The sequence below is a fragment of the Vipera berus genome, assembly GCF_964194415.1.
Source record: "Vipera berus genome assembly, contig: HAP1_SCAFFOLD_225, whole genome shotgun sequence".
Lineage (NCBI taxonomy): Eukaryota > Metazoa > Chordata > Lepidosauria > Squamata > Viperidae > Vipera > Vipera berus.
This window is the reverse complement of record NW_027673514.1, coordinates 16,428-35,470: the sequence shown is the minus strand read 5'-3', so window position 1 is coordinate 35,470 and position 19,043 is coordinate 16,428. Positions and strand designations below refer to the sequence as shown.

The 19,043-nt window shown below is 47.7% G+C and overlaps 1 protein-coding gene across 1 annotated transcript; it reads left to right on the top strand.

The window, feature by feature from the left end:
* The first annotated feature begins 1,603 nt into the window (after positions 1-1,603).
* Positions 1,604-18,583, top strand: LOC308679342 (glutamine--fructose-6-phosphate aminotransferase [isomerizing] 1-like). Its single transcript, XM_081346952.1, has 5 exons — positions 1,604-1,651; positions 12,075-12,202; positions 13,725-13,892; positions 15,278-15,439; positions 15,711-18,583. Exons 2-5 carry the CDS (start codon positions 12,098-12,100, stop codon positions 15,753-15,755), a joined length of 480 nt encoding a protein of 159 aa, XP_081203078.1. The 5' UTR covers positions 1,604-1,651; positions 12,075-12,097; the 3' UTR covers positions 15,756-18,583.
* Positions 18,584-19,043: the final 460 nt, after the last annotated feature.

The following is a 19,043-nucleotide window of genomic DNA, read 5'->3' as shown; positions in this document are numbered from 1 at the left end:
GAAGTTTGCATACTTAATTACCAGCCTTATCAGTTAGGGACAGAAAGGTGAAAGCGTTAATATTTGAATCACAGAGTCATAGGACTGGAAAGACTTTTGAAGTCATCTTGTTCCTGCTTAAGGCAGGAATCCTTATTCCGTCCTGGAGAAATGGTTGTCCAGTCTATTGAAAACCTCCAGTGGCGGTGTACCAACAACTCTGGGAGGCAAGTTGTTCCATTGATTAATCATTCTTACTATCAGGGAATTCCTCATTTCCAAATTGGATCTTATATCAGGTACAGAAGGAGCTGACTTAGCCAAACTTCACAGGTGTTTTTGGCACAAAGAAACAAGAACAAAATAATTTGAAGGGACATATTGTGAGGAAGAGTTTGTTAAAATTTGGAATCTCTTGAGAATGAAGGTAGATCCAGTGATTTTACCAAGGGCATCATAATCAAATGCCTTTTTAATTCCAAGATAACAATCACAAGTTTACAATAGAGTAAAAATAGAGCAAGAATTGTTGTAGTGAAAGTAGGAATTAATCGTGCTTAAAATATCTACTTGCTGGAAGAATCAAAGTGACTTCAAGAAAAGATCCTATGAAAAAAATGACACAATTCAAAACACTTATATGGAATCAAGAAAATGTATTTGGGTATGTTTATAAGTTATTGGAATATATCAAGGAGACAGAACATATTTAAAATTGTAAATAAAAATTGTATGATAAAATAGATGCAAAACTTCAACAAAGTAATTACAAAGAAACAATGAGAACAGCTATGGAAAAAATCAATTAAACTCACTCCAAATTATGATTTGAGGCCAAATTGCCACAAAATGCCTTAATAAAAATATATCATTTATTTATTAACTGCATTTTTATCCCACCTTTGTTACTTTATAAGTAAACTCAAAGCAGCAAAAATATGTAATGCTATTCAAGGCAGTTCCTTTAAATTCGATTTCTTGCGTTGCTTAAAGCGCTTTGAGGCATCTAATAAATTATCCCCGCACCCGCGGAGGAACCGGACTGGCCGGAGGAGGCCGGCCAAATCGGAAGAGGGTCCCGCGGCCACCTCCCGCACACCACCGACCAAGTCGAGGCCATCGGCAGGCGCCCCGCATGGATTCTGCTGGGCTGGCGGAGCTTCACCTGCAGAAGCCTCGCAACCCGGGCGGGGGTCGACAGGCCATGGAGCCGGCCCCCAGCCCTCCTGGAATCACCTGGACTGGGTCAGCCTCGGGGACCGGCCGCCCCTGCGCTCGCACCGGCTGGACTTGATGGGGCTGAACTGGTGGGGGCGAGCCCGGCACCCGGGGGACTTTGGCCCAACCTGGAGGAAGGCAGGACGAAGCCCATCCCCCTCGCCGCGGGGCTTGATCCCAGCTTGGAGGAGGCCGAGCTCGGGCGCTGCGCACGCAGGTAGGCTGCCGCTGGGCGGGGAGGCTCCGCCGAACAAGTCCGCGCCGCCGCCGGGCTAGCCCAGCCGGGGGCGCGGACTCCGCCGGGCTCGCGCTCCTCCTGCCGCCTTCCAGGGCGGGGCGGGGGCTGCTGCTGCCTGGCTGCTCCGCCCTCGAGCCGGCGACCGCCGCAGCGCCGACCGAGCCCGGAGCGGAGCCGCCTCCGCCGCATCTGCGGGCTGCACCTGCAGCGGCTCAGGTAGGGCTGCGGCAGGGCGCAGGATTCAAGGGGCGCCGGTTGGCGGGGCGGGCCCTCACGGGGGGGGGGGCTGGCTGGCTGGCTGACCGGTGGCGCCCCCCCGCCAGAGCAGAAGAGGAGGGGCAGAAGCGGCGGGGGCGAGCAGCTGCGCGGAGACGCCCGGGGAGGGGCGGCAGGTGCCAGCCTTCTAACGGCCTTGAGCTGAGCGCGGGGGCGGCGGGGGCGGAATCCCTGGAGGAGAACCGGCGCCTCGCCGCCGCCGCCGCCGCGGGGCCTCTTTCTGGACCTGCCGCTCTGCGTTGCGCTAGGCGCCCCCGGGCTCCCTGCTGGCGGTCCTGCCCAGCGCTGGCCGGCCGGGCTGCTCTTCGCGCGGCGTTGCAGCTCCACGGCCGGCCGCAGGTGAGCAGGCGGGCGCCAGAAGGGCGGATCCTTTCGGGAGGTGCCCGCGGTCGCTTGAGAGTCCCGAGGGGCGGCCCCCTCCCGGCTCCCTTGGGCGTCCGGAGCGCCCTCCCTGCGCAACCTGGGGAGCGCCGGGGGCCGTCTGAGCCTGCTCCCCCCCGCCTGGCCGGGTCGGGGCCGGCTTCTTGGGGTGGGGCCGTTGGGGCCGCGTGCGCCGAAAGGGCCGCCCCTGCGGATCCACCCGAGGCTTCCTTCGCTGGCCGGAGGGGTTTGGTCTTGCTGAGCGGTTCCAACGTCTGAAGGTGCGCAAGGGCGCGATTGCGCTTGGCTCAGGAGCCGCGGCTTTCCCCCTCCCAGGATCCCCGTCACCCACCTGCCGGACCGGTTAACCCGAGAGCTGATGACTCGTACCCAGGTGAACCACCAGCTCCCAAGCCGGGCTTAGCCATTCTGGGGTAGGGTGGTGGGAACGCGGTTAATACGCTTGTGGTATAACCAGCCGGGAGTGCCGCCTCCGATCCGGCTCTGCTTTCTTCCCCATTTCTTCCCCTTTTCCTCTTGGCCGAGCAGAAATGCTGCCCGAGGGAAAGTCTCTTCTCTGCTGAGGGCTGAGCTTTGCACAGCAAGGTGGGCCACAATTTGTGCACCTGCCGTTGGCTGCTTCTGGCCAGCGTTGGTGATGCACAGAGAGGGCGCCACTGGCTCTTGGGGCTGCAAATCTGGGCCTGGAGGAGGGTCACTGGGCAGATATGAGCATGCTGGCACCGACTGGGGTAATTTCTGCTGCATTTGGGGCTGATTCAACAGACCTTTTGCTTTATGGTGGTTCACGTACAGAGTATAGCAGGTGCTCCATCTCTGGAGGTTTTCAAAAATAGACGGATTGGGATTGTATAGGGTCTCCTGCCTTGAGCAGGGGGTTGGACTAGAAGACCTCTGAGATCCCTTCCAGCTCTGTGATTCTATGCTCTATGTGGCTCAACATTAAACATGCTAAACTCGCTTTACAAAACCTATTTAAGTAGCACGTCTACCCAAATAAACAAATCACATCATGCCTGGTTCACACAACAGGCTAAGAGAGGCACATCGCAGGTTGCCATAGCAGGTTGAAGTCCAACTTTCACGGGGCCTCTGCTTCACAGACAGGCTACTCCACAGACTGGCAACTGGCTTACAGGTAGTGCTTGACTGATGACCACAGCCTGGACTGGAATTTCTGTTGCTAAGTTGTTAAGTGAGTCAGGACCTTTTTGCCATGGCTGTTGTGGCTGACAGTTGTTAACTGAACCGCTGCAGTTGTTAAGTGAATCACATGGTCACTGAGTGAACCCAGCTTCCCCCGTTAGGTTTTGCTTGTTGGAAACTGGATGCGAAGCTCGCAGATGGCAGGCGTGTGACCTCAGGATGCTGCAACCACCCAAAATATATGCCAGTTGCCTCGATCATGTGACCACGGGGAGGGTGTAACCTTTATCACTGTGAGGACCGGTCATAAGTCATTTTATTCAGTGCTGTTGTAACTTTGAACAGTCACTAAATGAATGGTTGCAAGTCAAGGGCTGCCTGTTCATGGTGCAAAGCCATTGTGTAGCTTGCTTGTCCTCGGTTTAGTAGACCTCGGCCACACTTAGGGGACCCAGGCAGGCGGAAGGTCTTAGGGTGTCTTTAGGCTTTGCTGTCTCCGCCAAAGCAATAAAGAAGGAGCATGACTAAATCAACAGGGTGCAAATGCCCTTCACCAGTTTAACCCCAGTTCCATTAAAAAGCAAGCCCTTTGCTGGGCCGCATGCCACCCCAGATTTGAAATTGCAGGGAAAGGACTATTTCATTTAAATAGTGGAAAGGGTTTCCTGACAGAGACAGCTTTCAGCAGGTGCAGTGATAGGCTGCCTCCCGTGGTCCCCTTCCTATGTCTTCAGACATAGCTGTCTGTCCAAAATGCACCAAGAAGGGGGTGGGCTCCGTGACCTTTGAGGTCCCTTCGAAATCTGTGATTCTATGCAAATTCCTCCCAGCTGTTTCCCTGGTGCTGTTCCAAAAGTTTCCCCTTTGCTTAAGCTGTCATCATTTGCTTGGAATGTGATTTTTTTCATTTCCTCATAGGTTGTAGCAAAACAGGAAATGCCTCTTTTTTCATAATTCAGGATTAGCAAAACCTGATCACCTTGCCTGGCTAGTGAAATACATGCAAAAGACTAGCTTTCTTGAGCCCTTTGGTAAACAAGAGGAAACATTATCCTCTTACCAAGGATAGTCTTGGCTCAAAGCACCTATACAGTTTACATTTTCTCAGGCTCATGACAACCAAAGAGTAGCATCACAACATTTAATAAAAGAAATGACACACCCTTGGTTGACCCCAGAAATAAAGTGCCCTTACATTGGGCACCCTCTGTATCCAACTAAAAGTTTATGGTAGCTTGACAGCTCAGCCCCCCTCTTCTACTGCTGGTTGAACTTTTCCGTCCTTCTCAGATTATTACTGGAGAACCCACATGTTCAAAAAACAAGCTGGGGGTGCTGCTTCTTGTATTCAGCTGGTTGGCAACAAAAGAAAGCAAAAAATCATGCACTGCAGAGTCTGGGAATTGATGGAAACTGCTAGCCAGGTTTTGTTTCTGCAAGAATGTCTACACTAGCCTGGTGTTTCTCAGCCTTGTCAATTTCAAGACAGGTGGACCTCAACTCCCAGAATTCCCCAGCCAGCATGGTTAAGAGCCATGATGATGCAGTGGTCAGAATGCGGTACTGCAGACTAACTCACTGCCCACAGCCAGGAGTTCGATCCTGACCGGCTCAAGGTTGACTCAACCTTCCATCCTTCCGAGCTTAGTAAAATGAGGAGCCAGATTGTTGGGGGCAAAATGCTGATTCTGTAAACTGCTTAAAGAGGGCTGCAGAGCACTGTGAAGTGGTAGATAAATCTGGCTATTGCAAGTTACTAAGGCTGAGAAATACTATACTGCATAGTCAACAGCAAAACAACTACATCTAAAACTAGAAAGAAAAACTGCAGAGAAGAAGAAGGCTTTAAGTGCTTCCTCCTGGTCCTACTCACCCCATAAAATCACTCTCAGATTCCTCCCAAGATTTTGTTCCAAATCCAAATATTCTGAAAAAATTTTCTGCCAGACCATCTGAAATTATTTGGTAGAAGTTCCAGAATGTGGTTTTTATTTGGGAGTTTGAAAGCAAACCTATGTTTTGTTTCGTGCACGTGACTGGTTAATAATAAGTCTTTATTGATTAGCCCTTGGGCCATATCAAAGTGCAAAGTTCCAGCAACAAATTGTTACTAAAATTTGATAAAGGCAGTTTAAAATGGAATTTGATAAAATACAATTTAAAATGGAATTTGATAAAATACAATTTAAAATGGAATTAAAATAAAATACAATTTAAGATGAAATAGTAATAAAATATAATCTAAAATGAATTTGTAATAATGTACAATAATTTAAGATATAGATAAAATATGATAACATCATATTTCGGAGTCGCCCTTGCAATCTACCCCAATCAGTCCCACATATGCAGATCTCAACCGGATCATTTTGTTTAAGTACTGTGCTATGTTAAATGTTATTTTCAAGTTCTGGCTGGACATAAGGTAAGTTATTTTGACATGGGGATCCCAATGGGTCATTTGTTTGGCATATAGACCAAGATACCTGTCTCTCACCCTTTTATAAGCGGCAACAGTCAAATAGGATGTGTGCCAGGACCTCTGCCGCTCCGCAAATGCAGAGAAGTTCATTATCAGGTATAGCATGAAATCTCCCATATCTGACCATTGTGTCAAGTTGTTCAAATTTCGCTCGCGTAAATATCTCCCTAAGATGTTTTGGGAGTTGTGATTTTAAATAACTGTCTACTTGAAAAGCTATATAGCTATATCAGTTTGTGCTTCTATATCCTTAATTTTTTGGGCAACTCTTTTTTTGGATTGTTCTCCTGTTATGCAAGAGACGGGAAGGCCACAGCTTCTTACAAAATTTGTTAGTTTGGTGATCCAGGAGATTTGTGATTGTAGTTTTATTTGCTCTAGTAGGCATAACTTGGGGAGTCTATCAGTCTCCATTTCATTAACTTTGCACCAGTAGTTTTAGATAATGCCTGAATTGTATGAATTCCCAATTCAGCTCTAACTGCTGCAGCAGATGTTCTTGGATCTACACCCAAAATACATCTCAAATGCTGGGACTGTGTTTGTTCTAGGACTGTGGTTGAGTAAAGACCCCAAATTTCTGCTCCATACAAGAACATTGTGGTAACCTTAGCCTTATAAACCTTGATTAATGGGGCTAGGGACCCTGGGTAACTATGGTTCTTTAGTTTGAGCAGTAAATTCAAACGGGCTTTTGCTCTAAATGTACTCCGTTGAGGATGGCAGGCCCAAGATCCAGTCTTGGAAAAAGTTACACCCAAATATACAAAGGTGTTAACTTGTTCAATTGGTTCACCATCTAATTGCCACTTATGTCTCTGATGGTTTCTTCCAAACACCATTATTTTTGATTTAGATTTGCTAATGATTAGGGAGTTATCCTGGCAATAAGAGCTGAATCTTCTTAATAGCCTACTACGTAATCCTACTTGTGAGTATGATAATAAAATCATATCATCAGCATAAAGCAAGCTGTTACAATAAGTATTTAGGATCACCGGCATGTGTACCATGGTATCCTTCATTAACACTGGCAAGTCATTGATGTATAAATTAAATAATAATGGGGCCAGTGTTATGTCGTGGGCTCTGGTGAGCCGGAATGAAGACACACAGTTGTTCAGAGAGCAACTCATTCTTTATTAGTTATGACAGAGCTTAACCTGGGCCGTGCCCAGCCACCATATATATATATATATATATATATAGCCAAACCCTATAGCAGCAGCCAATAGAATGGAACCCGTGCTTCCTGCCAAGGTTGACCAATTGCAAGGCCGGAGATGGTCTGTCTAGGTTTCAAGGGAGCCGTTGGCTCATGTGGTGTGGTACCACAAGCTCAGTACATAACACTCCTTCCCCCTAAGACCAAACTAAATTCCCCCAAACAACTTGACAACAGTCAAGACTTATTAATCACTCCCAATAACCAACATACAAAATAAAACAAAATACAAATAATAATTAATGGTGCTTTTACATTCAGTGTGGTTATAACGCGAACTTTACAGACGTGACTACAATAAGATTAAAGAACCTCTCAGTGAAAATGCTTGCACCCAGACAGTTCAAATCACCCCTTATTTCTGTAGGTAGTGGTACTCTTGTCAAACATTTTACAACACTCATTTAACAACATAGATATGCCAGAGGTTTGTGTATCCAGGATGAACGCCTTGGGGTTCCCCCCACTTTGTGATCTACCAGCTTACCCGGCGGGCTGGGTAGACCCAAGTCCCCTTGTGCTCCATTGTCCAAGGGAAGTGGCGTGCTCTGGCTGGCCTTACCAGGTTGGCCCACCCCAGAGTCAGTCTGTTCTGCAGAATAGGCGCAGTGATTGCTGAGATTTGGCTGGTTCGCCTGGTCAGGGGTTCGATGTTGCACTTCCAAGCTTCCTGGTTCATCCTTGGAATCAATTTCTACTGAGGAGGGGAAACCCTGGTGGTCTTGGTGTGGTCTGATTTGGGTGCCCATGTGAGGACCTCTGGAGGGACTTATGCCACGGTCCTTACTTAGTGACCTTTCAGGAAACCTCTTCCTGAGTTGGTCAATATGTCTTCTGACCAGTCGACCCCCCTCCAACCCCACTACATAAGATAGGGGTCCTGACACCTTGGTTACTTGACCAGGAACCCACAAATTCCCTGGCCCATAGTTTCTGGCCCAAACCAAATCACCCATTTGCAACCCCCTCAGTGGTTTTGGTCTGGAGGCTTCTGCTGCCACTCTGTCTGGATGCAACCTGTCCAGTTTAGTAATTAAATGTCTCCCCCCAACGAAGCTCAGAAGCACTTTTACCTGTAGCTGTGCAGGGAGTGGTATGCTGGCAGAGCAGAAAATCTGCCAATCTGTGATGCCAGTCATCTGCTATAATACGCTTGAGTGCGTCCTTTGTAGTCCTCACCATTCGTTTGGCTTGCCTGTTCGAAGAAGGGTGGAATGGTGCAGATGTAGCGTGTCTGATGAGGTTAGCCCTGAGAAAAGCTTGAAACTCAGCAGCAGTAAATTGAGCCCCATTATCAGAAACCAGAACGTCAGGCAACCCATGTGTTGCAAAGAGTTTCCTCAGCACTTGGAGCTGCCCTTAAAGACCACCCGGAGGCTTCAGCTGGTGCAGAGTGCGGCCGCGCGGGTAGTGATGGGAGCACCCCGATACTCCCATATTACACCCCTCCTGCGTGAGCTTCATTGGTTACCGGTTGTCCTCCGGGTGAGATTTAAGGTGCTGGTACTTACCTTTAAAGCCCTACATGGCTTAGGCCCGGGATACTTGCAGGACCATCTGCTGCTGGGAACGACTTCCCATTGCCCAGTGCGCTCACACAGAGAAGGCCTCCTCAGGGTACCATCGGCTAGACCAGACATGTCAAACACAAGGCCCGGGGGCCGGATCCAGCCTGTGAAGTGGTTTCATGTGGCCCACGAAGCCATCCTGGAAACATTGAGGGAACGGCCCCCACTGCCTTGGCCCTGGCCCAGAGACCCTCCTTCTGCCAGAGACCCTCAGATCTGTCCCACTCCTGCCCAGGCCCCCATAGGCACCCTTGATGCGAACGATGTAGAACTGGCCACGCCCACCCAGCAGGCCATATGCACTCTAGCCACGCCTACCCAGTAGGCCACGCCCACCCTGGCCATACCCACCCGGCCCCCTGAGGGCAACCGCCATGCTGATGCGGCCCTCAATGAAATTGAGTTTGACACCCCTGGGCTAGACAGTGTCGGCTGGCGACCCCCAGGGGGAGGGCCTTCTCTGTGGGAGCGCCAGCCCTATGGAACCAGCTCCCCCCTGAGCTTCGGATGGCCCCAGATCTCCAGTCCTTTCGCCGCGGCCTCAAAACATTCCTTTTCCACCAGGCTGACCTGGACTGACAGGGATTTTAGTTATGTTTTTAATTTTTAACTTTAATTTTTTTTATTGAAAAGTTTTTCAATACATTTTATCTTTAACAATCCCTCCCCCCTCCCCCCACCCAACCCTTCCTAACCCTCCCTAACCCTCCTCCCACCCCTTCCCCCCTCCCCCCTCCCCGACTTCCCAGAGCTAAATACAAGGTATAAAGGTAAAAACAATCATAAACAACCATATGTTAACAACAATAAACTATTAAGTCTATCGCACTCTAGCTCGTATAAAATGACTACAAGCAATACTAATATCACATCAAAACTTATACAAATGCTAAATGAAACTTTTTAGTCCCATATTTGTTCTGGATGTAATCAATCCACTTTTTCCACTCCATAATATAACGTTGCTTTAACTTTAATTTTTAACTTATTTTAATTTTAATTTATTCTACAGGGGCCATTAATTTAATTTTCTTTTAACTTCTGTATTATTGTATCTTATTGTTGTTAGCCGCCCTGAGTCCTTCGGCATATAAATCCCAATAATAAATAAGTAAATAAATATTAGGAACTGGGGTGACTTCCAGCCATTTTGAATGGCTGTCTACAACTATCAGGAAAAGTTGTCCCTGAAAAGGCCCAGCATAATCAATGTGAACCCTGGACCAGAGGGTATGTGTTTCTTCCCACCTGTGAACTGGGGCCTGAGGCATTTCAGGCCTAGATTGCTGACAAGTATAGCAACCATGAACTTGATCCTGTACAGCCTTATCCAGGCCAGGCCACCAACGGTAGCTTCTAGCTAAGGCATTCATCCTTACAATGCCAGGATGGCCTTCATGCAGAGAGTGTAAGACTCTATCCCTCAATGAGGTGGGAATTATGACCCTGTTGCCCCATAATATGCAGCCCTTGTGTGCAGACAACTCAGGTCTTCTGACAAAATAACTTTGGAATTCTGATCCTGGACTTTTGTCCAGCCAACCTGTGTATACCCATGACAAAACTCTGCTCAGAATTTTATCTGTGACAGTTTCAGCAGCAATATCCCCAGTGTGGAGGGGAAATTCGGGTAAATCCTGAATGGACAATATTTTAGCAGCAGGTGCAGGGTCAGGCTCCATTAGTGGCAGTGGCAGTCTACTGAGGCCATCCGCATCCCCCTTGCAATGAAGCCAAAATATGGCCGACTACAGGAACTGGGTAAGCATATTGACTAAGGGCCTTATTCAATGTACATTTATAATCTGTGCAGATACGAACCTCCCCGTTAGACTTCAGTGGGGTGACGATAGGAGTTTCCCACTCCCCCCCCCATCAACAGGCTCTAAAACGCCCTGTTCTACGAGCTTATCAATTTCTGAATCAATTTTGTGCTTCAGGGCAAAGGGAACCCTCCTAGGCTTAATTCTGATAGGTACAACGAGAGGATCTAATTTAAAAGAAATTGGCGGGCCCGTATAAGTCCCCAGATTTGACTCAAAAACATCCGTGTATTCCTTGCAAACAGTCATGAGGTCTGCTGTTTGAGTCCGGTTAATGCCTGTAATTTGAATGCCCAAAGCATCAAACCAATCAAGTCCAATAAGACTCATTCTTTGGCCCTCTACTACTATGACATCCAGGTGCCCCCAAAACCCTTAAAATTTTACCAGTACTGAGGCTTCTCCCTTAACCTTAACGTTAGTGTTCTGAAAATCAGTTAAAACAATATCAGAGGGCATTAGTTTAACCCACTTGTTGCTGCGCCTGCAAACACAGTTGAATGTGTCTTGCAAAATGATTGATACAGCCGAGCCGGAGTCCAACTCCATTTTACAAGGAACTCCTTGTAGCTCTACTGTGAGCTTGAGTTTGGGCTTGAGTGGGCAATGAGCCCCGGTGCGGCAAACACTTCTCCGGCTTCTGAGGAATCCCACACTAAGTGGACCCTGGGCCCCAGTACCTCTCCTAGTCAGTTCCTCCAACTGGTGCTTGGGTGGCCTGTCTCTCTGGCAGGCTCTGCAGACCACGGCAATGTGGCCGGTCCTTCCGCAAGCTCTACATGTGGCCGAGTGGAATCTGCAACTGGCGCAAAGATGCTGCCTCCGCACCCCTTACATCTAGGTAAGAGAACTGTCTTGTAATCGTTCTCTCTTTGCTGGCTTCTACGGTTTTGCGTGCTCAGTTGTTTTTGGAGCTTGTTGACTTCGGGTTCTTCGTCTTCTGACGATTCTCCGGCGTGTTTGGCGACCTCGGAATGGACTGAATCTTCAATCCTCAGGGTTTTGGAGGGCTGTATGGTCTGCACAGCTCCTCCTGCGGTTTCGTTGGCCATGATCTCGTCCTGAGCTTCTGAGAAAGTGAGGTTGGGTCTCGAGAACAATCTTTGTTGTAATGTTCTATCTCTGAGGCCGCAGACAAGCCGGTCTCTCAGGTGTTCCTCTAAGTTCGAAAACTTGCAGAGGTTTGCGGCCTGCCTTAGGCCCGCAATAAACTCTGACGCTGTCTCTCCAGGTAGCTGCACTCTCTGGTCGAACTTAAAACGCCACGCCATCTCCAACATTTTCGGCTGAAAATGTCCGGTCAGCTTCCTTTTGAGATCTGCAAACGATACGGCTTCGATGGGCGTTGGCACAAAGAGATTTTCAGCTAGATCGAAAGTTGCTGGTCCACAAATTATCCTACTGCAAGTTGTCCCATTCCCTCTCAGCAGGAATGACCGTTCTCTGCTAAGTCTCTCCTCTTTGGGCAGGGGTACCCCAAGAAAGGCAATCTGCGCCCTCATTTGGATTGCAGATTGAAGAAAGCAATCTCCGCCCCTGGTTTTAAAAACCACAGTTGCAACCCCGTGGCTTCAGATTCTACCCGTAATGGGCCCTTTGCCATTCTCGGCCGTCCTTCACGGCAGCTTTATAAAGAGGGGGTCCGTTTCAGCCTGTTTCTCAAAGGTCTCTGAACACCCAGTAGCCGGGGTGTGTTGTGTACTTTCGAAGCATTGCCTCTTCTTGTTGCTTTTGACAGACTTGATTAAAGAAGTGCTGAGCATGGACGATGAGATCCAGAAGCTGGCCACAGAGCTCTACCACCAGAAGTCCATCCTCATTATGGGGCGGGGCTATCACTACGCAACCTGCCTTGAAGGCGCCCTGGTGAGCATCCTCTTGAACCCACATCTTTGTGAACACGGTTCCTTGGCAGCTGCAGTTGCACCCCTTGGAGAGAGAAATGTTCCTAGTCCCTTGGGGCAGATAAAGCGGGGGTGGTAGTGAAAAAGAAGCCTGCCAAACATGGTCATTCATAATCATGGAGGGGTACCACAGACCAGAATGTGGACAGGCTTTGAAAGCGAAAGATCTAAACCAGTGTTTCTCAGCTTTGACCACTTGAAGATGGGTGGACTTCAACTCCCAGAATTCCCCAACCAGAATGTGGACAGGCTTTGAAAGCGAAAGATCTAAACCAGTGTTTCTCAGCTTTGACCACTTGAAGATGGGTGGACTTCAACTCCCAGAATTCCCCAGCCAGCTGGCTGGGGAATTCTGGGAGTTGAAGTCCACCCATCTTCAAGTGGTCAAAGCTGAGAAACACTGATCTAAACTGGGCAGAGGAAGCTGGCTGTAGTGTACAACCAGAAAAGTAAAACTGGATTTTATTTTTTTTAAATAGCAGACAAGCAGGCAGCGACCCAAAGCATAAGGCTCTGTAGCTGATGGGATGCGTTCTCTTCTAGCAGAACTTAAGATGTAGGGACCACACTGGAGCTCTGCTCCCCACCTAGGTTTATCTTCAGTCTCCTCTAACGCTTTGCAGATACACAGAGGAATTTCTGGGCAGGTGTATCTGCCCAGCTGGGAAAAGATTTTTTACATTGGTTGTAAGTGCCATATTTGGAAAATGGCAAGGCTTTGATTGTGCAGTCACCATTTGACTTTTTTTTTTGTTGACACCCCCATTGCCTTCCAGTCATCCCTGTTTCTGGAATGATAAACCCATCCCGGTGTGTTTTAAGATACCCCTCATTTCAAATAGGTCTTGTGCAGGACAAACTTTATTCAGAAGCATCCTCTGAGTGGGCTGGTTCGCAAAATGTTAGAGATGGGGCACAGTCTGGAAAGTGGTGTCTCCTTGATAGTCCTATTCTATTCTATTCTATTCTATTCTATTCTATTCTATTCTATTCTATTCTATTCTATTCTATTCTATTCTATTCTATTCTATTCTATTCTATTCTATTCTATTCTATTCTATTCTTCTATATTCTACATTCATTCTATTCTATTCTATTCTATTCTATTCTATTCTATTCTATTCTATTCTATTCTATTCTATTCTATTCTATTCTATTCTATTCTATTCTATTCTATTCTATTCTATTCTATTCTATTCTATTCTTATTCCACTCCACTCTACAGGAGAATAAAACAAAGGGTTTGTTCCTACGTGGAAGCCTTATCACAATGTTCTTCCTTCACCGTTTCCCCTTTTCTCAGAAGGAAGCAAGCTAAGGGAAGGAGTTGTTCTGGGCCCATCTTTTTTCCCAAGGAATTCATGTAGAGGTTTCACAGTGACTTTCTCTTGACAAGCAGTAGATGTCTTGAAAGATGGAGAGCAGGGAAAGCTTTGGTTCTCCACCATGGCCGTGGAGATTAACAAAGGGCTCCTTCTGCTTAGAAAATCAAAGAGATCACCTACATGCACTCGGAGGGCATCCTGGCTGGGGAGCTGAAGCATGGCCCCCTCGCCTTGGTGGATAAGCTGATGCCGGTGATTATGATCATCATGAGGGACAGCACCTATGCCAAATGCCAGAATGCGCTGCAGCAGGTGATGGCACGGCAGGTAAGCAAAGGGGCCTGGGGGACTCCGGTGTCTTTCCCCCCCCCCCCTCGGAATATTGAATGGGGTAATGAGCCCTGCTGACTTTATTTTAGTCAGTTTCAGCTGGGTGGTTGTCTGATTTCTAATGAAAAAACAGCAGACTGTTAACAAAAGGAAGCAGATGTTCCCCTCATAAAGATGAAGGACCTCGTTTCAGCTGGAGGAGACCCACATGGGAGCTTCTTGGTGGATGTCAGAACTGCCATCTTGTGCTTGCGTCTTGCATCCGCCATCTGCCAGTCTGCCCTGAACTGTGGGGGGAGGGAGCTGAATGGGAGTGGGGAGGCCGACTGCTCATCGTACCTTCCAGAGACCAAGTCAAGGTCTCCATTGGGAATGGAACGGAACGGCTTAACAATTCACCAACCAGCCCACCATTGAAGACAGTTCCCCAAGCCATTCAAACTTAATTGGACAATAAGGGACCAGCAAAGAGGAGGAACTGGGGAGGTACTGGATGGGGAAAGTTAACCGGAGAAATTTCAGTTCTAGCTTTGCTATGCTGCAAACCACATGGCCCTTTAGTAAAATATACCTTTCACTACAAATGGAGGATCTTCCTTGCTGAAGGGAAGAAAGTTGGGGCAGGGCTGTCAGTGGCTTTTGACTTGTTTGTAATCTTTCAGCCCCACATTTTCAAATGTGTTCTTTTGTGAAGATAAAGTCTGAGGAGGAAATATAATACAGGTGGTCCTTGTTTAATGACCACTCGTTCAGTGACAGCTCTTTGGTGACCGAACGTATAGTGGCATTGCACAAGTGGTAGTTATGACCAGACCTTATAGTTACATTGCAGTGTCCCTGCAGCCACATGATTGTGATCCTGGTGCTCTGTTCTCGACTCATGATTATGAGCTTCCCTGCTGGCTTCCCATTAGCAAAGTCAATGGGAAAGCCGGCAGGAAGTCGGAAGTTGCAGTCATGTGAGGTGCTTGCTTAAGGATGAAAACTGGGACTGTTGGAACTGCCATTGCTAAGTGGGCAGTCATGTAGTTTTTCAGCTTAACAACAGTGTCACTTAATCATGGAATTTCTGTTCTCAATTAGCATAATTAAACAAGGATCTTGAGCCCCTGAGAAAAATGGAGATACACCCCAAGTAAACAATGGTTGAAGAAGCACTTTCTTCTACCACAATCTAATTTTGTTCTTGTAAGCAAAATGTGTGCATGCAAGGGTGTCCTTGAGAGGGCTGGGCATCAAAAAAGGCAAGATGGCAGCAGGCACAACCATATAGTTTGACTTTTTTGAGTCCAGTCCTCACGGATGGCCCCCATGTGTGCCTCTGAGGCTAGATCGAGTTGGTAGAGACTTCTCTGTTCACTCTTTTTGTTTAATTTTCATAGGGGCGGCCTGTCGTGATTTGTGGTAAGGAAGATAACGAGACCATTAAAAATAACAAGCGAACCATCAAAGTTCCTCATTCGGTGGACTGTCTACAGGGCATCCTGAGTGTGATTCCTTTACAGCTGCTGGCTTTCCATCTGGCTGTTCTCAGAGGCTACGATGTAAGTTACAGCTCTTCGGAAGCCCTTCTCACTCTCCCGATCCCAAACGTTTTCTCTTCCCAGTTAACCCCAGAAGTTCAATCACTCACTTCAGGCTGTGATGTCAGGGGGTTAAGTGGATACGGCAAATTCCTGGGGATCAGCTAGGCTAAATGGAAGAGCAGGTATTTGTGACTTCCGAGCTAAGCCAGAGTTGAGGAACCATCGAGCATCCTTAACTTTTGCTATGACAAAGATTTTAATAGTTTTTATATCATTTTCATTCTTCCAGGTTGACTTTCCAAGAAACTTGGCCAAGTCTGTTACGGTTGAATGAGATGCTTGCCCAAGGTTGACAAGAGATTACTTCCCCGTCACTTTTGGTACCGAAAAACGCTGATTTTAAACATTCTCCTGTGATCAATTCTTACTTCCAATATAGAAAAATCTTTATACTGTAATTGTTGCATTTGTGATAGTTAGGATTTGAATCCATAAACTCCTAGTAGCATTGTTCAGTGGCAGCTAAGTCAAGAGTACTGGTTTTTTTTCTTTTAAATTGTTTGTTGCAATCTTCACCAGTTATATAAAACTGCCTCATTTCCTAGTTTTCTCTAGGACACTCAGAGTGGTGAGCTCATGCAGGGTTGGAAATTGCAAATGACAGATAAGGACTTGCCTTCTTTCCCAAAACTGCTCCATTGCTACCATTGGGAGAGTCTGGTTGGACTTTTTTTTTGGCTCCAAGGTTTCTGTTGGCCAGTGCATTTCCGCGCCCCCCCCGCCGCCCCCCAGCAGTCCAAATTTGTGCAGTCTGTGCTGCCCCAGGCATCTGTTTCCTGAGCATTACTTTTTCCAACCCACTCCTGGTGGGTGGATTGTCTATCAGTCCTTGATTGCAAAGTCTGCATTTTGGAGTTACGCCCCCAGACCTGCAAAAGGGTGTGAAAGCACCTCCCCCCCCGCCCCCCATCCATAAACAGAGATCTGCACAGCTGGTCCTTCTGAGGTGAAGGCCCTGTGTCAAGTCTTTAATGGGAATCAAGTCAAATGTCGGTAGGTTGACTTAACCTTTTAAGTGAGGAGCAGAGAAATCCCTTTTCTCCAAACAAGGTAAATTTCCATTTCAGTGCATCAAAGAGAAATGCCAGCATCTGAAGGTGCAATGAGGAAAAAAAAAGTCTGTCTTGAACTGGTGTGGCTGAAGGCAAACCAGCACCTGTCTGGGCAGCTCTTCAGTCCTTCTCCTGCTTCCCTCGACCTGTGAAGGTGTGTGGTGGATTCCAGGGGGAAGAGTAGAGTTGGAATAGGGGTCATCCAGTGAATCTGGACACCAGAGACGAACAAGGGAGTTGCGTTTTCCATCTGGACATATTTTAGCTCTGCTCTGTATAGCATTCCTATTCCGGATAAAAAGAGGGGAAACCCCCGTGGATTTTGAATTGGAGGGTGAAGCCGCTGAGGAGGGGCCTCAGCAAAATGCCATTTCAAGGCCCCCTGCTTCTGCAGTTATCAGAAATGGGCAGATTTTCTTCCAGTTCAGATAGTTTGCTTTAAACTGTCTTTTAAACTAGATCAGCCCTCTGTGCTTGTGGATATTATGCTGATATATTTCTGCGGTGGGCAAGCGAGCTAAAATGATTCTAAAATGACCCCAATGGGAATAATACAGCAGAGAAGGCATGCAACATAAGGAGAGGACCAAAGATAAATAGATGCCTCGGGAAACATCGTCTAGCTCTGAAATCTCTAGAGGATGCGAACATAATAAAAATCCAGAGTGACCAAAATATGCCGCCCTTCAACCTCCTCCTCATTAGTTAATGGGACAGACATTGGCACCAAAAAGGCTTTCATTGATGTATTTCTAGAATGGAGAAAAGGCAAATTGCACAGAAAGTTAACAGAAATGTAAACTGTGTCAGAATATAGAGGCAAGCTGAATCTAGGCCTGTTCTTGGCACCCTTTGATCCTAATAGGGTGACACAGGGAGACTTGACCATCCTTCTTGCCTCACTGTGCTCTTGGGGGGTGGAGGGGAAATGACCAGCAGCGTCCATTAGATGGAAGCTAAGTTAAGGACCGCTTGGTAAGTGCATAGGAGACTACAGCACACATATTCATCCTAAAATGATGATTTGCACTCATGAAAGACATGGTAGTTTGTGGTGAACACTGGAAAGTTCAGACATTTTATTATAAAAAGAAGTTTCTTGGCCAATGTTAGCATTTGTGTAATGTCCAGATGCTCGGTCTCCATTCTTCTCGGGCTGCTGGTTCCCATCTGAGCTGCCATAACATAGTCAGAAGCCTTAGGATGGCCGCAGGGGGCTCTTCACTCCGCTTGGTCTCCGCTACTTTTAAGTCTGAGAATGAACAGGAAAAAGAGGCCACACCTATTGGAAGCCAACATGGCCTACAAGGCCAGGAGGGAGCCAAGCCGTAAAGGAAAGTGGGAGAAATTTCCCCGCTTCGCTTTCTGCATGAAGCGCTCCCCGTGCTTCCAACACACCCACCTTCCGCCCAGGAAAGCCATGAGTCTGGGGGGGGGGGCAAATTCCCTTGGAATACCACGTGACTCAAAGCACTTCCCCCCCCAAGGCCAACGTTCTCCAGGGCAGGGCCCCCCAACCTCCAAACCACAGCCCCGGTACTGGGCCGTGGCCAGTTTGGAACCAGGCCGCTCAAGTGGCAGGCGAGGGGGTGTGCGCAGCTCCATTTGCATAAGCTGCGGGGCACTAACATGCATGTGAAGCTCCATTTGTGCAAGCAGTGGCTGTGAGTTTCACACACGTGTGCTAGTGCCCACTGCTCATGCAAATGGAGCTGTGTGCACCCTTTCCTCCCCCCCCCACCAGTCCGCAAAACCGGAAAGGTTGGGGACCACCTTCCAGGGCACCCGGCCTTGTGTCCTGTGCCTCCTGGAGTCAGTTCAGTGCTGGCTTGGGCCCAGGGAAGTTGGCCTGTGTGTGTGTGTGTGTGTGTGAGAGAGAGAGAGACGATGGAAAGAGGTGGGCACCGGATCACTTTCTTTTTCTGAATGTATTCAGCTTGCCTTGGTTGATGGGACCATAGTTCGTTTTGTGTATAACTTTTATCATTTCAGTTCTCTTGATTTTGTATTTGTACCTTGCTCTTTGAATAAAGATAAGTGTGTAATCTTCCTTACTTGAGCATCCTTGGATCATTGGGCTTCCTTCGGGGACACGTGCCACCCATGATGACTCAGATTTGGTCTTAGGTGGGCTTTGGTAAAAATTGTAAAAGGGGAAAAGGCCTGCCTGGTTAGGCCTGCATTTCATCCTGACACTGATTTTGAAACCACGGCTTGGACTCATTTTATGAATTCCCTGCAAAGGGTGTATTATTTTGGCTGGGTTTTGTTCCCCAACTGAGGCACGGAACAGCCCTGACACTCTTTATCAAAGCCCCACCCCGTTTTTACACATCTAAAAAAGAGACCAAAGCTGTATTCACGCTATTGCAGCCACTATCTTCTGCACTTTCTTCCCAAGCTTTTTCTATAAAAAACATTTTTTTTGCAGGTATTTGCAACTTTGAGGTGGCTTCTTAATCCACCCAGTCAGCTTTTGCGGAATTCTGCAGATGGCCAGTCACCTCCCA